We start from the raw sequence: 20,600 nt of genomic DNA on the forward strand, positions 1-20,600 counted from the left end.
CCCAGTGCCTCACGCATGCTAGACAGGCACTCTACCACAACCCTGGCCACAAAAGAGAATTTTTTAAAAATTATTTTGTGTGTATGTGTGTGTAATTTTAAATAATTTCCCCTATTCTTCAGGGATGTTGTAACTTCAACAAACACATCAAAATCTGAATCAGAGGAATTGGCAAAAGAAAGATTATGACCTAAGTGGTCCAACAATGACAGAAAAATAAATTTTTCATTCATCCTGTCACATTTTGGCCAATTTCCAAAATTTATGGATTGAGGGAAGTGAAAACAATTTTTCTGAGGTTTCACCCTGCAGAGGCAGAAATAATGAGTCCCTAATTCCATCCTACAGAGCTATACTACTCCCTTGATAATGCAGCAGGTAGGTGACAAGTTGAGGAGATCCACAAATAATACAGCCAAGGACAGGGCAAAATTCGAGTATATGGGGATTCGATCCTTTGAAATCCATGCTCCCCACTCAAAGCACATTCTTGTAATTTGATATGAAAAATATACTTCATAATTCATACTGATGCAGCTTTCAAACTGAAAATATATACTTATAAACACATAAAATATTTATTTTTAAACTTTTTTGTTTAATTCACCACAGCAAAATAAAACTGAATGAAGACCTGGTTATTTTACATGACAAAGTTAGTGGAAGAGATGAATACAAAGCAAATCATTTTTAGGTCAATATGTACTTCATTAATAAGTGAATGTATTCTAGTACTATTTGCACCAATAGGCAGGCAAGCTGGGCGTGATGGCACATGCCTGTAATCCCATGGGTTCTGGAAGCTGAGGCAGGAAGATCAAGAGTTCAAAGCCAGTCTCAGCAAAAGTGAGGTGCTAAGCAACTCAGTGAGACCCTGTCTGTCTCTAAATAAAATACAAAATAGGGCTGAGGATGTGGCTCAATGGTTGTGTGCCCAAGTTCAATCCCCAGCATCCTCTACCAAAAAAAAAAAAAAAAAAGGCGAAAATTTTGACCAAAAAAAGGTTAAAAGATTTTCTTCAATAAGTGATCAAGTTGTTCAGCTTCCTGATTTCAATCCATCTTTGAAAAATAAATGCTTTTTTAAAACATTTAAATGTAACCAGCCATAAGAAAAGGATTTTGAGTTTTAGTACCTTTATTTCAACTTCAACTTAAGTGATCTTTCTAAATTAAAACAATAAGCTAATTAAAACATCCATTAAGGGGCTGGGGATGTGCTCAAGTGGTAGCACGCTTGCCTAACATGCATGAGGCACTGGGTTCAATTCTCAGCACCACATAGAAACAAATTTAAGATATTTCGCCTAAAACTAAAAAATTTTTTAAAAAATGTTAAAAAAAAAACATCCATTAAATTTGTCTTTTATCTACACTGCATCCTCTCCCAGTAGAGTGGCTCCTGAACTAGGTCTCTGCTTCTACTCTCACCAGTACATACTGCAGTATGATAGTTAAGACTATCTTCAAAATTATGACTTTTATCATGTTGCCCACAGTTTCTTTTACTAAGAAGAGAAAATCCAAATTCTTTTGCATTATATAAAGTTGACCTCAGAAAGGAAGGAACCAGCCTTTCCCACCTTATCCCAAGCTGCTCTCCAACATGAACCAAATGGACGTGAATGAACTAGCAGAAGGGCTCTCTATTCCCTACATGTTACCTTTCTAAATCATCTGATCTTCTTTCCAACCACCTGACAGAATTGACAGTACTGCCTTCTGCTGAACGATTATCTAGTAAATCTGAACATATTTCATCCAGTATTGTTTTAGATCTCATTATTCACAGTGTTCTGAATTAACAATCTAACTCAAGACTCGAAACAAGAAACATCTGGGGTGTGGGGGACACCTGGGCCAGACTTGGTGGCACACACCTGTAATCCCAGCAACTTGGGAAGCTGAGGCAGAAGAACTGCTAGTTTGAGGCCAGCCTCATCAATTTAGCAAGATCCTGTCTTGAAATTAAAAAAAACAAAAAAGGCTGAGGATGTAGCTCAGTGGTACAACATCTTTGGGTTCAATCCCCAAGTACCCCACAAAAGAAAAGAAAAACAAACATCCGAGACAGAAGATGCACTGGATCCTGTCTTCACTATTTAGATGAAGGGCAGGAGCAACTTTTCTTTCCAACTATAAATTTGTTTGCTTGCTTTCCATTTTTTTAAGATCAATTTATAATTTCTGAATAAATCTACTTACAGAAATTTGGAAAAGACAGAGAATTCCTATAGCTGTTCACCTAATTTCTCCTACTATTAATCTAGTACCTAATCATGTCATATTTTTTTAAACTAAGAAATTAACATTGACGTTACTCTTAATCAGGTTTTATCTGGATCTCATCAGTTTTTTCCACAAGTGTCTTTTTTTCTATCTTGGGATCCACTGCCTTTAATCAATAGATCTCCCTAGTGTTTCTGGTCTGTGGCAGCTTCTCGGTCCTCATTTCAAATGACCTCCACAGTTTTGAAGAGTACCTGTCATTTTTTTGGTGAAACATCTCTCAATTGAATTCCCAATGTTTTCTCATAATCAGACTGAAGTTGTGGGTTTAGGGGAAGAATGCTGCTCAGGTGAGGCACTCTTCTTACTGTACCCCATCAGGTATCCACAGACATCACCAGCAATGTTAAACCTTGATCCACCTGATCCAAGTGCCAGTTTTCTCTACCATCAAAATTAACACCTTTCCCTTTCCTTAATCTCCACTTTGGAAGTGAGCCACTGAGGCCAGCTCACATTCAAGGAGGCGGGAGGGTATTATAGTCTACCTCCTAAAGGGGACATGAATTACTTGGAATTCTTCTGTGTGGAAAATGTGCCTCTTCTCCCTCATTTATTCAATCAATTTATAGAAGTATCAACTCATGAACATTTATTTTACACTCCCAAGTTAAACTCAAATACTATGTTATTTATTTTGTTGCTGAAATTGTTCTAGCTTTGACCATTAGGTTTCCTTTCGATTAGCTTCTGTGACCTTTGTATAAGCTTGTTTGCTTTCCTTCTTCCCTTTTCTCTCTCTTTTTTAGAACTATCCATGGAGCTCTGGTTCCAATTAATGAAAAACGATAGTTAGAAATCAAGACCTGACACTAGACATGCTTGTTAATGCTACTGAGATGCAAATACCTCTAGACCCCCTCGGTGGACAGAGCTATGAAATATATAAAACCTAAGAAATAATTTTTGTATTTCCAACAGCCTGAGTAGAGTGTGCTAAACTTAGTGAAGTATCCATAAGATACTATTTTTAGTCTTAAAAGTAAATAAAATGTTATTCATTTTTTTTCAAAACTTTGGAATAAGAAAATATTAATTCAGATACAGGCTGTTACTATAACAAAGAAATTTAAAAATACGAAAACATAACATGTGGGGCTGGGGATGTGGCTCAAGCGGTAGCGCGCTCGCCTGGCATGCGTGCGGCCCGGGTTCGATCCTCAGCACCACATACCAACAAAGATGTTGTGTCTGCCGAGAACTAAAAAATAAATATTAAAAAAAAAAAAAACACATAACATGTGACAACAAATCCCATCACCATGTACAACTATAATGCACTAGTAAAAAAACAAAAAAAAACAATCCCTTACTAAACAAATGAAAGATAGAAGCAAACAAATTTACTAATTTTTTAATTAGTAAAAAATTTCTAATTATTTTCATTAAAAAAAAGCCTAAGCAAGACAGAATTTGTTCTTATTTATAAATCCAATAGTAAGTGCTTCAGAAATGGTAAAGAGGCTCTGCCAGCTTCAAAATATCTCTGACTATAGATAGCAGCCCCAGTTATCCTGATCTCCAAGGGAAAAAGGGAAGGGACAAAGTGTCAGGTGAGCACACACATTTCATGTTAAGAGAAAGACCCAGAAGTGGCACTCATCACCTCCATCCACATTCTATTATTTTTTTTTTGAAGAGTACCCATCATTTTTTTGTAATAAGAATTGTAATCATTTTGCTGTCGTGTATTTAAAAAAATAAAATCAATAATAAAAAAGAATATGCCTCCTCACATATACATACCCACTTTCATAATGAGTATAAAGGGTACAATAAAATAATTAAATCATAAAATATATATATATAAAAGTTTTTTGAGTTCTTTATATATCCTAGAGATTAATGCTTTCTTGGAGGTACATGTGGTAAAAAATTTTCCCAATCTGTAGGCTTTATCCTCACATTTTGTTTCCTTTGCTGAGAAGCAGCTTTTTAATTTGAATCCATCTTATTTATTGATTCTTGATTTTACTTCTTGCACTTTAGGGGTCTTATAAAGGAAGTCAGATCCTAGGCCAACATGGTGAAGATTCAGACCTCCTTTTCTTCTATTAGGCACAGGATCTCTGTTCTAGTGTCTGAGTCTTTGGTCCACTTTGAGTTGATTTTTGTGCAGGGTGAGAGATAGCGGTTTAATTTCATTTTGCTACATATGGATCTCCAGTTTTGCCAGCACCATTTGTTGAACAGCTCTTTTCTCCAGTGAATGTTTTTGGCACCTTTGTGTAGTATGAGAGAACCATATTTATGTAGGTTTGTCTCTGTGTCCTCTATTCTGTACCATTGATCTACAAGTCTATTTTGGTGCCAATACCGTGCTATTTTTATTACTATAGCTCCATGGTATAGTTTAAGGTCTGGTACTGTGATGCCTCCTGCTTTACTTTTCTTGCTAAGGATTGCTTTGGCTATTCTGAGTCTCTTATTTTTCCAAATAAATTTCATGATTTTTGTTCTATATCTACGAAGAATTTCATTAGGATTTTAATAGGAATTGCATTAAACCTATATAATGCTTTCTGGTAGTATGGCCATTTTGACAATATTAATTCTGCCTATCCAGGAACATAGGAGAACTTTCCATCTTCTAAGGTTTTCTTCAATTTCCTTTTTTAGTGTTCTATAGTTTTCATTGTAGAATTCTTTCACTTCTTTTGTTAGATTGATTCCCAGGTTTTTGTTTATTTGTTTGTTTTGATGCTATTGTGAATGGGGCAGTTTTCCTAATTTCTCTTTCAGTGGATTCATAGCTGATGTACAGGAATGTGTTTGATTTATGGGTGTTGATTTTATATCTTGCTACTTTGCTAAGTTGATTTATTAGTTCTAGATGTTTTCTGGTGGAATTTTTTTTATTTTCTAGATATAGAATCATGTCATCAGCAAATAGTGATAGTTTGAGTTCTTCTTCACCTATATGTATCCCTTTAATTTCTTTCTTCTGTCTTATTGCTCTGGCTAGAGTTTCAAGGATGGTATTGAATAGAAGTGGACATCCTTGTCTTGCTACAGTTTTTAGAGGAAATGGTTTCAATTTTTCTCCATTTAGAATGATGTTGGCTTTGGGTTTAACACAGCTTTTACAACATTGAGATATGTTCCTACTATCCGTTTTTTCTAGTGTTTTGAACATGAAGGTGTGCAGTATTTTGTCAAATGCTTTTCTGTATCGATTGAGATGATCATGATTCTTGTTTTTAAGTTTATTAATATGATCAATTACGTTTATTGATAACCCAATCAATAAATGGGCTAAGGAGCTGAACAGACACTTCATAGAAGAAGAAATACAATCGAACAACAAATATATGAAAAAGAGTTCAACATCTCTAGCAATTATGGAAATGCAAATCAAATAAGATTTCATCTCACTCCAGTTAGAATGGCAATCAATAAGAATACAAGCAACAATAAATGTTGGTGAGGATGTGGGGGAAAAGGTACACTCATACATTGTTAGTGGGACTGCACATTGGTACAACTACTATGGAAAGCAGTATGGAGATTCCTCAGAAAACCTGGAATGGAATCACCATTTGACCCAGCTATCCCACTCCTAGGTATTACAGTAATGCAGCCAAGTCAATACTTATAGCAGCTCAATTTACAATAGCTAAACTATGAAACCAACCTAAGTATCCTTCAATAGATAAATGGATAAAGAAAATGAGGTATATATATTCAATGGAATATTATTCAGTTTTAAAGAAAAATGAAATTGTGGCATTTTCCAGTAAATAGATGGAGTTGGGCAATATCATGCTAAGCAAAATAAGCCAATCTCCAAAAAACAAAGAGTTGAATGTTTTCTCTAATATGCAGATGCTAATTCACAATGGGGGGGGGCACTAGTGAAGAATAGAATTACCTTAGATTAGGTAGAGGGAAAGTGAAGGGAGGGGAGGGGATGTGGGTATAGGAAGGATAGTAGACTGAAACAAACATTATTACTTTATGTATATACGTGACTGCATAACAAATATCATTCTATAACATGTATACTCAGAAAAATGAGAAATTATATATTCCATCTATGTATGATATATCAAAGTGCATAAATGTATTATACTGTTGTATATAACTAATTAAAACAAATAAAAAATTCAATTAAAAATTAATAAGTAAAACAAAAATTTTAAATAAGATAAATAACTAACGGCAGTATAAGATTATATACCCTAGAATAAAATAAAATACTACAATCAAATAAATAAGTATATGATGAAATAATTAAGAACACTCTTCCCAACAGTAGAATACCAATTAAGACATCATTAAATAGTTAGAAAATTACCACCTGGCAACTATCATGGTAATAACTTCTGTAGGCAGGAAACTTCAATAAATGCTAAAACTAGTGGGTGAAAGTTGCATAACAAATAGAATTGTAGCTCAGTAACTCCCCCCAAATATTAATTAACTACAATGAGAAAGGAGTAATGAATGTTGGGAAAAACCTCACAAACTTCAGCTTATTCAAGTGACCAAATAACATCACCAGTGACAGGATACATCATGTGCCACATAAAGGAGAAGAGTACATTTCTGTAACATTACTGTCAAACCTGCAAAACCTGAGTCAAATCATGAGGGCACATCAGACAAACTCAAACTGAGTCTCCAAAGTAACTAGACAGTAATCTTTAAGAAAGGACCAGGGAACTGTTCCAGACTGAAGAAGAGGAAAGGGGATGCAAGCTAGATGCAATGCCTAGATCCTTTTGTTGTGACGAACATTATTAGGACATTGATAAAACTTGAAAGGGGTCTCATGGTGAAAGTTAAAGAGCATGTCTTTGTAATGTTCTTACAACTTTCACATAGGTTTGAAACTGTATCAAAATAAAAATAAATTTTTAATAATATCATTTTTATTGGGTGCTATCATTCTTATGTTGAAACTTAATGGCCAGGGCTGGAGATATGGCTCACTTGGTAGAGTGCTTGCCTCACATGCACAAAGGCCCTGGGTTCAATCCCCAGCACCACCACAAAAGAAAAAAAAAAAAAAAAAAAAACTTAATGGCCAATGTCAAAGTATTAAGCAGTGGGGACTTTAGAAAGTGATTAAGTCATGAAGGTTTGTGCATACACAAATATGTCTCAATGAAGTCTAGTATTATGCATAATTATATTGCACCATTAAAAAATGCAAGGGTTATAAAAAAGGGGCTTGGGAGAATGGGCTTGCTGTCCTCACTTCTTCTGGCGTTTAAGGACAGACACACATCATTATCTATGAAAAACAGGTCTTCACCAGGCCATGAGCCTACAGTGCCTTGATCTAGAACTTTTCAGCTCACAGAACTGTGAGAAAATAAATTTCTGTTCTCTATATATTATCTACTCTCAGGTATTTTGTATCACAGGACTAGACTTTGACTTTATGAAAGCCCACATCTTTTATGACATTTTCTATTTTTTCTTGGTAATAAATCTATAATATGAGTAGTCTATCAGATAATGTGTCAAAGAAATGGACAGAAATAAACTTTAGTATTAAGGGGAAAATGATGCCTGAATGTAGATTTTTTTTTTACATGTGTCTAGTTTACCACCAGTGAATATTGTATTAGGGTGAATTTTATTTCATTAAACAACCTGTACTTTTGGGACTACATATCTCTTATAGAGTAACTCTTATATCATCTCTCTTAAAGTTCACTATAAGCCTATAATTACAATTATTATTACTCTTACAGAAAATGAAAACGAGGCTTACAGAGGTTAACTACCAGAGCTACAAAGTGACAGAGCTGAGCTCTGGAGCCAAGCAGTCACATTTTAGAACCTACACTGTCACAAATAAATAGCCAAGTGTTTGAATAAATCATAAGCCATCTCACTCTTCTACTCATCACATACATGCATGCTTACTTCTAGCAAGAGAGGTGGAAGAAATCCAAAACTGACACATCCATCCTTACCTGTGTCTGCCTCATTGCCCGCTCCACTCGCCGCGTACTTCCTCGCTCAAGTTTCGTCCGGAGGATCAAGGCTGATGTCTGAATGGCCCAGAACTTCGGTTGTGAAAGCAAACACTGATAGAAGAGGAAGAAAGAAGGATAAGCTAGAGATCATATTGTGAGTAGGCGAAATTTAACTCTTGCAAAAATATCAGAATATAGCCAAATGCATATTTGACAATCTAAGCAAACACAGGCAAAAGGCTCTCCTTTTTTTCAATTTACATTAAAGAAAATCATGCTAAAACATATCAAAATGCTTTCTGGCATTAAGATCCTATATTAATTAAAATGCTTTCTTAGAAGAGGCATCTTAAACAACACTGGCCTATACAAAACTTTGAATATGCACATAATGAAACTTAACCCCAGAGAAAAGCTGTAATGGCCACCAATTCAGAGGGCATGGCAGAAACCACTAAATATGACAAGTAGTGAGAAATAAAGTGCATGGTTTGGATGAAACAAACTGTGATAAACAAGGATAACTTACCATAATGAACACAATTTAAGCTCTCTTTGAAGGTGACTTAGATCTAACGTTTTCCCTGGGTAGACACTCCCAACAATAACTTTCATTTTCTTGTTGTCTGTTTCTAAACAAATATTTCCTTGTTTCCAAAAACCGGGTATGAAAAGCAAACTAGTTAAAGTCCAATTAATCATTCAAAACCTAGCTGCCCATTAAGAAGCATCTGGGAATCATCAGGCCTTTTTTTTTTTTTTTTTTTTAAAGTAAATCAGATCTGAAAGCAGGCTCTAAGCATCAGTGCTTTAAAAAAAAAAAAAAACCTCCCTAAATCATTTTGTGGGGTGGGGAGATGTACTGGGGACTGAACCCAGGGCACTTTACCACTGAGCTACATCCCCAGCCCTTCTTTTTTTATTTTGAAGCAGGGTATTGCTAAGTTGCTCAGGGCCTTGCTATGTTACTGAGGCTGGCCTGGAACTCTCCATCCTCCTACTTCAGCCTTCCAAGTGACTGGGATTACAGGCATGCACACCACACCTGGCTCCCCAGGTAATTCTTAAGTGTAAACAACCTGAAGAATTATTAGGCTAAAACAACACAAGTGTTTGTCTTTAGTCAAATTCATTCATTAAAGGTTAGCAATAAGCCTTTCAACATAGCATAAACTACATCAAATTCACTACAACTCTTTACTGTACTCTGCCCAGCTCTCTTCACTTATTTGTACTAACTGCATGGCCCCTCCAGGCATTTGAATTGTTAACCCCTAATCTAGAATAATACCTCTTACAATTAAGAGGGAAATGAAGCTCCAACATATGAAAGTAACTGTTCAGTATCACACCTTCGGTAATGGTGAAAAACTGGTACCTACACTTGGTCTCCTGAGAGCTAGAACATCTTTATATCATTTTATAACTTTTTCTGAATGAAATTATGATAATTTAAATAGTCAAATTAAGATATGACCAACCAGGCTGGGGATGTGGCTCAAGCGGTAGCACACTCGCCTAGCATGTGCAGGGCGCTGGGTTCGATCCTCAACACCACAAAAAATAAAGATATGTGTCCATCTAAAACTAAAAAATAAATATGAAAAAAAAAAGATATGACCAACTTCGGGCTGGGGATGTAGCTCAGCTGTTAGAATGCACAAGGCCCTGGGTTCACTCTCCGGCACCACAGGAAAAAAAAAAAAGATATGATTAACTTTCAAAAATGGATGACAACTTGGGGCTGGGGTTGTGGCTCAGTGATAGCATGCATGAAGCACTGGGCTCAATCCCCGGCACCACATAAAAATAAAAACAAATAAAATAAAGGTACTGTGTCTATCTACAACTAAATATATATATTTAAAGAAATGGATGATAACTACCCAGGAAAATTCAAAAGTAGAACAATAAAGATGACTTGGCAAAGAATCTTGAAATAGAAGAAGAGCAAGCAAAGAATCTGAAAATAAGAGAGCAAGAGCAAAAGCAAAAGAATGGGGCCCTACAAAAGTTTATTTATGAATTCACTTGAGCATCTACTGTATACAAGGCAGTGTGCATTGGGCTTAGGGAGAGTAGCAAGAAATAAAGACAAGGTCCCTGCCCCCATAAAACTCACAATCTAAAACAATATTTTATTGGGCTGGGGATGTGGCTCAAGTGGTAGCACGCTCGCCTGGCATGCGTGCGGCCTGGGTTCGATCCTCAGCACCACATACCAACAAAGATGTTGTGTCCGCCGAGAACTAAAAAATAAATATTAAAAATTCTCTCTCTCTCTCTCTCTCTCTCTCTCTCTCTCTCTCTCTCTCTCTCCTCTCTCACTCTCTCTTTAAAAAAAAATAAATAAAATAAAACAATATTTTATTAAATAATCTTATTCTTCTAAATTAACTTTGAATATTGAAACATTTTTATCTCCTTAAAATATAGCTTACAAAATTAATGTATAATCTTAGTGACTCCATTAAGTTAACCCTACAAAAAGAATACATTTACCACAATAAATAGGTGTATATGGCACCATAAAGATATGAATAATGATATAAAAGGCATTAAAAAGAAAACAGAAGTCATTATTTGCTGGGCATGGTGGTGCACACCTGTAAACCCACCCACTTAGGAGGCTGAAACAGGAGGATCACAAGTGCAAGGCTAGCCTCAGCAATTCAGTGAGACTGTCTCAAAATAAAATATAAAAAGGGCTGGGAATATAGCACCCCTGGGTTCAATTCCTAGTACCAGGGGGAAAAAAAGAAAACTAATTGTTAAAATGTGCACTACTTGGCAGAAGATTTTATTATAAAGTGTGATCTCAAAAGTTTTTTTTTTTTGAGAATTTTAATATTTATTTTTTTTTAGTTTTCGGTGGACATAACATCTTCGTCTGTATGCGGTGCTGAGGATCGAACCCGGGCCGCACGCATGCCAGGCGAGCACGCTACTGCTTGAGCCACATCCCCAGCCCTCAAAAGTTTTTGAAAGAACTTTTTTCATTAGATAAATCTGCAAACCTGGTTCTACTAGTACAGCTGGCTGAATAGCAGTCTTCTTTTCTTTTTGCCCTATTAAAGGGATTATTATCTGTAAACTCTTGATGACAGGATGGAAGAACACTGAGAAACAGCACTGTCCAACAGTGGAGAAGGTCCTCCAAGTCAGTCAAGTATAGATCAGAATCCCAGCTCCACCAAGTTAGCCATGCAGCCTAGGGAAGTTACTTCATACTCACTTCTCAGTTTCTCCTCTCTGAAACCGGAATAACTCTCCCACCTCTCACCAAGATGTGAGCATGAAATAAGTCTGCGTAGATAAAGGTCAACAAGCCCATGAGAGCAGCCACTGAAGCACATGGGACCCTTCCAGAGCCTTTCCTCCTACAAAGCTTTCTCTCAGCATTAACAGAAACATCACCCTCCAGAGCAGGTGGACAAGGTTGCTCACCTCCCATCTGCATCCATCATTTTGCCAACAATCACAGTGAGGAACACGGATGGGCTCAAGACACAGACCTTTAACAGAGTTAAAGCCCACCTTTAGAAAGATTGACCCAAAGATCCGTACACCAGAGGGATGAAATGGTTTCCTCAGAAAAAGAACAAAGTCATACTGTTTTCTACACTGCCACGAGATCAAGGGGTTTGTGTGAGACTTTTATGTGAAGGTCAAAAAACACGTTCTCATTACACACAAAATGTAAAATGCAATCTAATATTTGAAAGAAGAACCTGACTGGATAACGATCACTGAAGAATGTATCTTTTATCTGTTTAGCTGGGAGATACAGACTAGATACTGCCTGTGTGACTGCAGACAGGCCACACGTAGTATATTGTCTACAACACCATCACCGTGAGGTGAGAAGCCATCAATGATGTGAAACATTAGGTAAGGAAAGAAAAAACTAAACAGAAGTTTATATATGGTCTATTGACTTATGAAGAAAATTACATTTAAGAAAGTGACAGTCTGATAGTTAAGCAACCAAATCCAATGGGAAGAAAACCAACCTCACCTGCCTAAGCAGAAGGTCAAGCCCAGTTGGTGAAAAAGCAAAAACCATAAGCCACCCATAATGGAGAGAGCAATTCAGTCCTCACCATGTACCCCAAAGTGGGTCATTGCTTTGAATTCCACTCAATGTAGAATCTGAGAAGTGATCACTCCGCTATCTACATGGCTGGCTCTGTATCAGCTTCAATGTTAGCTTGTCAGAAAGTCTTCTTGCACCTTATTTCCACAACTCCACCTCTACCCAGTAACTGTCTATCACTGCATCCAGTTTGGATCCTACAGGGCAGACCCCTAGCTATTTGGTCCACCAGTCCCACAGAGACTGCTGGCACACTTCAGGTAAGTGAAAAAGGGATAAAGAAAGCGACTGACAATAGAGGGAAGACAGCAGGGTGGGGAAGGGCAGGGAGGGGAAGGAAAGGTCCTGGGGACTGATACAACAAGATATATTCCATGCTTTTATAATTATGTCAAAATGGATTCTATTGTCATGTATAATTAAAAAGAACCAATTTAAAAAAAAAAAAAAAGAAAAGAAAGGAACTGAGAGTTGAGTACAGTGTGAGCATTGCAAGTGTGAGGCGAGATTGGGCAACTCAGCAAGACTTTCTCTCAAAAAAGTAAAATAACAAGGACCCAGTGGTATAACACCCCTGGGTTCAATCCCCAGTACTCCCCACAAAAAGGAGGGGGTACAGAGAATGGAATTTTCTCTTTCTTAGTTTCCTTGGGAAAGATGTTCTCCATTTTTGAACCTCATTTTTTTTTCAACTATATGATGATGGGATTTGATCTGATGGCTTCTAAGGTTACCTTTAGCTACAAAACTTTTGTTCTAGCTCAGTGGCACAGCCTTATAATCCCATTGGCTAGGGAGGCTGAGGTAGGAGGATCACAAGTTCAAAGGCAGCCTCATCAATGGCGAGGCTCTAAGCAACTCAGTGAGACCCTACCTCTAAGTAAAATACAAAAAAGGCCTGGGGATGTGGCTCAGTGGTTAAGACTCCCTGGGTTCAATCCTTGGTATCAAAAAAAAAAAAAAAAAAAAAAAATCAGCAAATAAATAAAAGGAAGACCAGTAGAGTAGAGGAAGGGAATCAGGAGGAGGGAAGCAAGAAAGATGAGTGGGAGTACTAGAGATTGAAATGGAGCAATTATATTATATACATGCATGAATGTGGAAACATTATATTATACATATATATATATGTAAACTATATAACACACACACAGTAACAAAGTGAATTTTCATGATTCTCTCAGAGCCCCGGCCATTATGCGTGCGCGCGCGCGCGCGCGCGCGCACACACACACACACACACACACACACACACATTTTATCAGCTAACAATTTTCCACTAATTGCAACATTCCCCTCAGGCCCAGAAAAGTAGCAAGAAAATTTTGTAACACCATCAAAGAGGATCTGCAGTATTGTTTCTACTAAAAATAAATTTCCTTTTCATTCTTATCATGGTAGGTTTCAAATAATCTTCTTGCAGAGGTCACTAGGATTCCTTTATACGACAATCAGTCTACTCCTTTAAACATGAAGGAGCTTTCAGATAAGTTCTTTTTCCATATAAAATCAAAGCCAGCTCAGAGCCCTCCTTGTGGGTGTATAATTGTCTGGCAACACCAAAGCCAAAACGGATGATGCCTACCCAGGTCAGGCTGACCTTACAAAGCAAGGAACAAAGAAATACTATAAAAAGTAAACATATTCCCCTTTCTATGTAATCTATTTAAAATAGCTCTCATTTTAAATCAGTTCCAAATGACAATAAGTTAAAAATTTCAAATTAAAGTTATTAACTGCTCCCAGCAGAACCCTAGTCCAAATCCCCTATCCTTGCTCTATAGAACATTTAAAATCTGTCTCAAACCTATTTTTCCCTCCGTCTCACTACTGCCCTACACACATCTTCCAATTTGGCTCAGGGACTCTAGTGGAGCTGATACTCGCCCATCCCCTTGCCTTTGTTCCTGCTGTGCCCTGATCCAAACCCCATCTGAACTCAAATCCTCCCCATATTAACAAAGCCTTCTTTGACTGCTCAGTCCTGAATATTTTCTTCTTTTCCTAACAGTTAGGACATTTATTACCAATCTGAGGTTCAAACTGCCTGGTTTCTGTATTACATTTATTTATTAATCTAATCAGGGCTAAATTAAAAATTCCATGAAGGCAAGTTCCATTGTTTTAGACCTTTATTTCTTCCCCATTACCAAGACCCATGCTGGCCTGGCATATCCTAAGCTGCTGGATGCTCCACTATCACAGTGCTTTTAAAGTTCTTTTCTCTGCTACACAAATTTTCACATAGAAAGCAAAGACAACAGAGTGGTCAATCTGTTGGGTCTTTTGGCTGCCTCAAAAAACAAGACCTGATTCTGGAGATGCTAATTTATCAACACTGCCAGATACACCTTTCACACTTCCATCAAAGACAAGATTTTTAAATAAAAAATTACAAAAGTACCTTTTAAATTTTGTTCTAATTAGTTATATGTGACAGTAGATGCACTTTGACATATCATACATACATGGAGTTCTTCTCATTCTTCTGGTTGTATTGATCGTGTAGTTGTAGTCATATATGCACAAAAAATATACCACTGAGTCCTCACATTTTTCATCTATAAAAATGATAGGGCTAAATTCTGATTTCTATTCAGTACTACATAATATGGTTATTATGTAGTACTGAATAGTACTATTATGTTACATGTTTTTCTTGCTCATAAGTAACATGAACTACACTGATTGGTTCAGCAGGAAGAATTGTGTGAGAGGAATTTGCTCTAGATCATTTCATTTAAGTGTATGGAAATGAAAAGCAGGCCTTCTTAGAACACATGAGCTATCTTCAGACTGAACTCTTCATTCTTTAACTCTGTGCTAATTCATAGTTTCAAAGTGAATCTTACCATCATGTACATTATCCACAAGATGTTAACTAAAACAAAACAAAACAACAACAAAAACTACAAGTAAACAGCAGAATGATCTGTAGAATAGAGGAAAAGGAATAAGAAGAGCAAGGAGAAAAAGGAAAGGAGAAGTATTGGGAACTGAATTAGAGCAAATTATATCCCATGCTTTTTAAATTATGTCAAAATGAATCCTAATGTTTTATATAACTAAAAAGAAACAATAAAAAAATTTAAAAGACCTAAGGGCTTTAGCTTCGATGCAGGCCAAAACCAGAAGCACAAAGGCACAAGTCTGAAGAAAACACTTTAATACAAATATATTAGCCATCTTGGCTTTAAGTCCATATCTGGGGACCGCAAGCCCATTAAGTACTTTGAAATTAAAATGTACACAATGAAGTCAATACTGTCTATTCTTTAAAATGGTTTAAGAAATCAAATAACTTTGAAATAACAAGGTTGAAATGACCTTGCTATTGATCAAAACTGGTTTTTAATTTTTTATTATTTGATATATGCGGAAGGTTAAAAATAACTAAATATACATTTTGAGGTATAATATAAATACCTGTGAATCTAAGACTGGCTTTTTAACTTGTTATATTTACAAATTCATCCACATTTTTACTTACATATTTAGTTGATTTATTTTCATTTTACTATTGAATAATATTTCATAATTGTGTTAAAAAGTCACAATTGAGTTGGGCATGGTGGCACACACCTATAATCCCAGTGGCTCAGGAGGCTGAGGCAGGAGGATCTTTGAGTTCAAAGCCAGCCTCAGCAAAAGCAAGGTGCTAAGCAACTCAGTGAGACCTTGTCTCTAAATAAAATTCAAAATAGGGCTGGGGATGTAGCCAGTGGTTGAGTGCCCTCTGAGTTTAATCCCTGGTACCAAAAAAAAAAAAAAAAAAAAAAGTCATAATTGATTTATTCATCCTCCTGTCAACAAACATTTTTCTGCCATCACACATTGTGCTATTGTTAAACACTCTTATATGCGTCTACTGATGCAGACCCAAAAGTTTTACTCATGCATACTTCTAAGAGTGGAAATTCTAGAACACTGTGATGCAAAACTTCTTGATAAGTACACTAAGTCACTCTGATGTGGCTAAGTAAACATGGATTAAATGTTTAAAATTCTACTTTTTAATTTCAAATTATTCCTACAAGTTATCCAAATCATAAATGTATAACAAATGTATAAGCTGTTTGGCTATTTTTGTGATGAAACCCTTATTTCTTTAAACACTCCACACATAACCTGTTCTATATTCTGAACAATGGGTCCTTTCATTAGTTGTTTGCTGTTTCTGTTGACAATCATGAGAGCCTCCTTCCTTCTTTGTGTGTAAGTCTTTATAGGAACATATACTTTGATTTCTTGTGGGCAAATATCCAGTGATGCACTTGATGATTAACCTCATGAGAAAATGCCAAATTGTATTCCAAAGTGGGTGTACCATTTTACATTTCTACCAGCAAAGTAGGAGAGTTCGAAACTCTCTGCATGGTATTTTTTAAGGGTATACAGTGGTATTTTCTTGTGCCTTTAATTTGTATTTCCCAAATGATTAGTAATATCATATATCTTTGATGCTTTCAATGGCCTTAAATATATAGTTATCCCTCAGTATCCTTGGGGGATTGGTTTTAGGATCCCCTTGGATACCAAAATCCACTGATGCTCAAGTGCCTTATATAAAATGATGTATTCCTGGCACATGACCTGTGCACACCCTCTTGTATACTTGAAGTCATCTCTAAATTATTTATAACTCTAAAACAATATCAATGTTATGTAAATGTAACATAATGTAATGTAATATAAATATCATGCTGTATTGTTTAGGAAATAATAAAAGTCTATATATGTTCAGTACATGTGCAAATTTTTTCCAATTACTTTTTATTTTAGGTTGGTTGAATCCATGGATGCAGAACACCAGTCAACTGTATCTTTATCTATTCAAATCCTTCATACATTTTTAATTGTTTGGTTCACCCTTTATTACTGAGTTAGATGAGGAATTTATTCTGGAAGCAAGACCTTTGTGAAGTACATAAACTGTGATTTTTTTTCTTCCAGTATCTGGCTAGTTTTTTCGTTTTCTTAATGTTATCTTTCAAAGAACAGAAGGTTGTAATTTTAATGAAGTCCAATTTATCACTTTTTCCCTTTTATGGATCATATACTTAGTGTCTTAGCTAAAAGTTGCAAACTACCCCAATGTAGTGGGGTAAATTTTACCTAGAAAAACATAGGAGAAAAATTTTGTAACATTGGGGTCAATGATTTAGGTTGATGACTGACTTAAACATACATTTCCTTTTTGACCCATGGACAAAGTAAATTGTTTAACTGCTTGGACCAAATATTTGAGGGTTCTTGGATCTCTACTAGCTATTTATACCATTTAATTCCATTGTAGAAAGAGATAATACTCCACACAGTGTCATTTTTATTTACTCATTCATTGAGATGTGTTTCATGTTTCAGCAATGGTCTTGCTGAACACATCATGTGCACCTGAAAAGACCATGTATTCCAAGTATAATGTTTTATAAACAACAGTTAGGTCAAGGTGGTTAATACTGTTGTCCAAATTACTTATATATCTGTTTTTGTTATTTATCCCATCAGTTGAGATTAGAGAATTGTAAAAGCATCAACTATGATTGTGACATTACCTATTTCTTACTCTAATTCTGTTAATTCCTGTTTCATGTATATACAGTTATTATTAGGCACATGGCACACTGTGATCATTCTGTTTTCCTGTTAAGTCCTTTATTATGAAATAGTCCTCTTTGTCTCTAGAAACATGATTTGAAACAAAATCCATTTCATCTGATATTAATGTTGAAATCCAGTCTTTTTATACTTGCTGTTTTTATGGGTTATTTTCCATCCAATTATTTTCAGCCTGAGTCTTTTTATGTTTATAATACATTTTTCCTAGGGAGCACAGAACTGTCTCTTCCCCCCATTATTTGGAGTGTTTATCCATTAACACTTAATATCATCATTCATGTAGTTGAATTTAGATATACCATTTGATTTTACATACATTATTTGGTTTTTCTTCTACAGCATACTAATAAAGTGAAATGCACTATTTCACATTAAACCAATTTTGTATTCCTGAGATAAACACTACTTAGTCATGACTCATTTGCCTTATTCTACACTGCTATTTCATATATTTTATCCAGTTTTGTCCTTATTCACAATAGGAATTGAATGCAATAACAGTCATTCCAACATGACTGGAAAGGAAATTTGTACATAAGTATAACTGACTTTAAGATGCAGTTAACTGTGGAGGGAAAAAAGATCAGTCCTCAGGTCAGTTCTGACTCAGACAGAACTAGAAAAGAGGACAGAGCAAGGGATCACTCAGCGCGAAGCTGTTCCCTCACTTAACCTGGCATTTTTCTGTTTTTTCTTCATGTGGTCGCTTCACCAGGTTGACTCCGCCAGGCACAGCCATGGTTTATGTTGCTCAGGTCTTGCTGTGCTTGCTCCTAGGCACTGTGAGGTTCCTCTGAAGTAAGTGACCCCAGTAACACACACTGTCAGAATTAACAGTGCCAACTCACAAAGTTACACTGCCTATCCTAAAGAAACCAAAAATTTAAAATAAGTATTTCCTAGGAGAAAAAAAAATGATCATTTTAATCTGTAAAAATGGTTAGCTAGGCCTGGGGTTGTAGCTCAGTGGTAGAGTGCTTGCCTAGCATGTGTGGGACACTGGGTTTGATTCTCAGCACTGTACATAAATAAATAAAAATAAATAAAGGTCCAATAACAACTAAAAAAATATTTTAAAAAAATAGTTATCTATTTTACATTCAGAGATAAGTATACATTAAATAACTTTAAAATCAATAGCAGAGGGCTGGGGAAGTGGCTCAAGCGGTAGCGCGCTCGCCAGGCATGTGTGCAGCCCGGGTTCGATCCTCAGCACCACATACCAACAAAGATGTTGTGTCTGCCGAAAACTAAAAAAAAATAAATAAATATTAAAAATTTCTCTCTCTCTCTCTCTCTCTCCCTCTCTCCCCCCCCCCTCCCTGTTTTTAAAAAACAAAAAAATCAATAGCAGAGCTAGAAATGGTGGTGCATGCCTATAGCCCAGCACCTGGGAGGCTGAGGCGGAAGGACTGACTGACCACAGGAGTTTAAGACCTGCCTGGGCAACAACGTGAGACTCTGTCTCAAAAAAGAAAGAAAAGGTAAGGAAAAGGGGGAAAGGGAAAGGTGAAAAGGGGGGAAAGGGAAGGGAAGGGGGAAGAGCAAGGGAAGGGAAGGAGGGGAGAGGGAGGGAAAAGAAGGGGAGGGGGAAAGGATGGGATCAATGGCAGAAAGAGAAAAATACATCAAATAATGTGAAAGTTCCAAAAGACTCTTTCCTTCTTCCACTTATAGATTCGTTGGAGCTTCTGGCAGACAGTGAGAGGCAAGCTGCCAGTATCAATTCACACTTAAACAGAAATTTTGCCAATGAAAACTAAAACACCTGTATGAATTACCTAAATTGTTCCCATTTTCAACAATGAAAGGAAATTTAAAACATTAGTGAAAGTCACTGACTTGGCTCATCTGAAAGGAAATAACATAGATCTCACAGTTCACTTTAAATTATCAAGCTGATACAACATGAATGGTTCTCTAAAACAATATGGGTTATTTTTACTATGACTCAGTCAGTTTTCCTGAAATGTGTAGATGTAATTTCTCAGGAATAGCACCACAAAATGACAACTTATACAAGGAAAGCTATTCCTCTCAGGACAAGCTTCCGACTTTACTGAATTAAAACATTTCCCAACAGAGCTCACATATTTTCAATATGCTGAAACAACATGAAAATACTGGCAAAAAATATTTCCAAAAAGAGAGTCACTATTAGTTTAGTCAACTTTTGGACAGTTCACTAAAACTGAACAAACTTCAGGACCAATAAGCCATCATTTGTTTATTCAATAAGTATTTACCAAATGCCAAATACCCATGGGACCTGTCCCTCCAACGGCAAGAATATTACAATTTTGTTGTACTTGCTATTTTCTATCAACAAGGAAGGCCCCAGTAGTTCAAAAACCCCAGTCCCAAGTCACCATGTTACTGCCAGGGCAAAGCGATAGCAAGAATACTCCTGTTCTCCCAGTTCTTTTCTCTTCCCTTCCCTCAGCTAATTCCACACACGTCTCACTCACTGAGGCTACAAGAAAACAGGAATCCTCTCCCAGAAACCAGGACGCAGACAGCCAGGCTCATCACTGAACGCTGCAAGAACTTCTCCAGAGTACTTTTCCTTACACTGCACAACTGGATCCTCAAAACAAATTTTTTGTTTGGAGAAGGGGTACATCACCCCTTCCTTCATTTTACAGAAGAGGAAAGTGATACAA

At 36.4% G+C, this 20,600-nt stretch overlaps 1 protein-coding gene across 2 annotated transcripts in view; it reads right to left on the reverse strand.

Moving 5' to 3' along the window:
• Window positions 1-20,600, reverse strand: part of TTC27 (tetratricopeptide repeat domain 27) — a 160,173-nt gene that overhangs the window by 96,186 nt on the left and 43,387 nt on the right. For both annotated transcript variants that reach the window (XM_081264909.1, XM_081264908.1), the window contains one exon: window positions 8,220-8,333. In XM_081264909.1, the coding sequence (XP_081121035.1) occupies window positions 8,220-8,333 (114 nt within the window). The remainder of the gene's footprint in view (window positions 1-8,219; window positions 8,334-20,600) is intronic.

Source organism: Spermophilus citellus (genome assembly GCF_964194105.1).
Source record: "Spermophilus citellus genome assembly, chromosome: 13".
Classification (NCBI taxonomy): domain Eukaryota; kingdom Metazoa; phylum Chordata; class Mammalia; order Rodentia; family Sciuridae; genus Spermophilus; species Spermophilus citellus.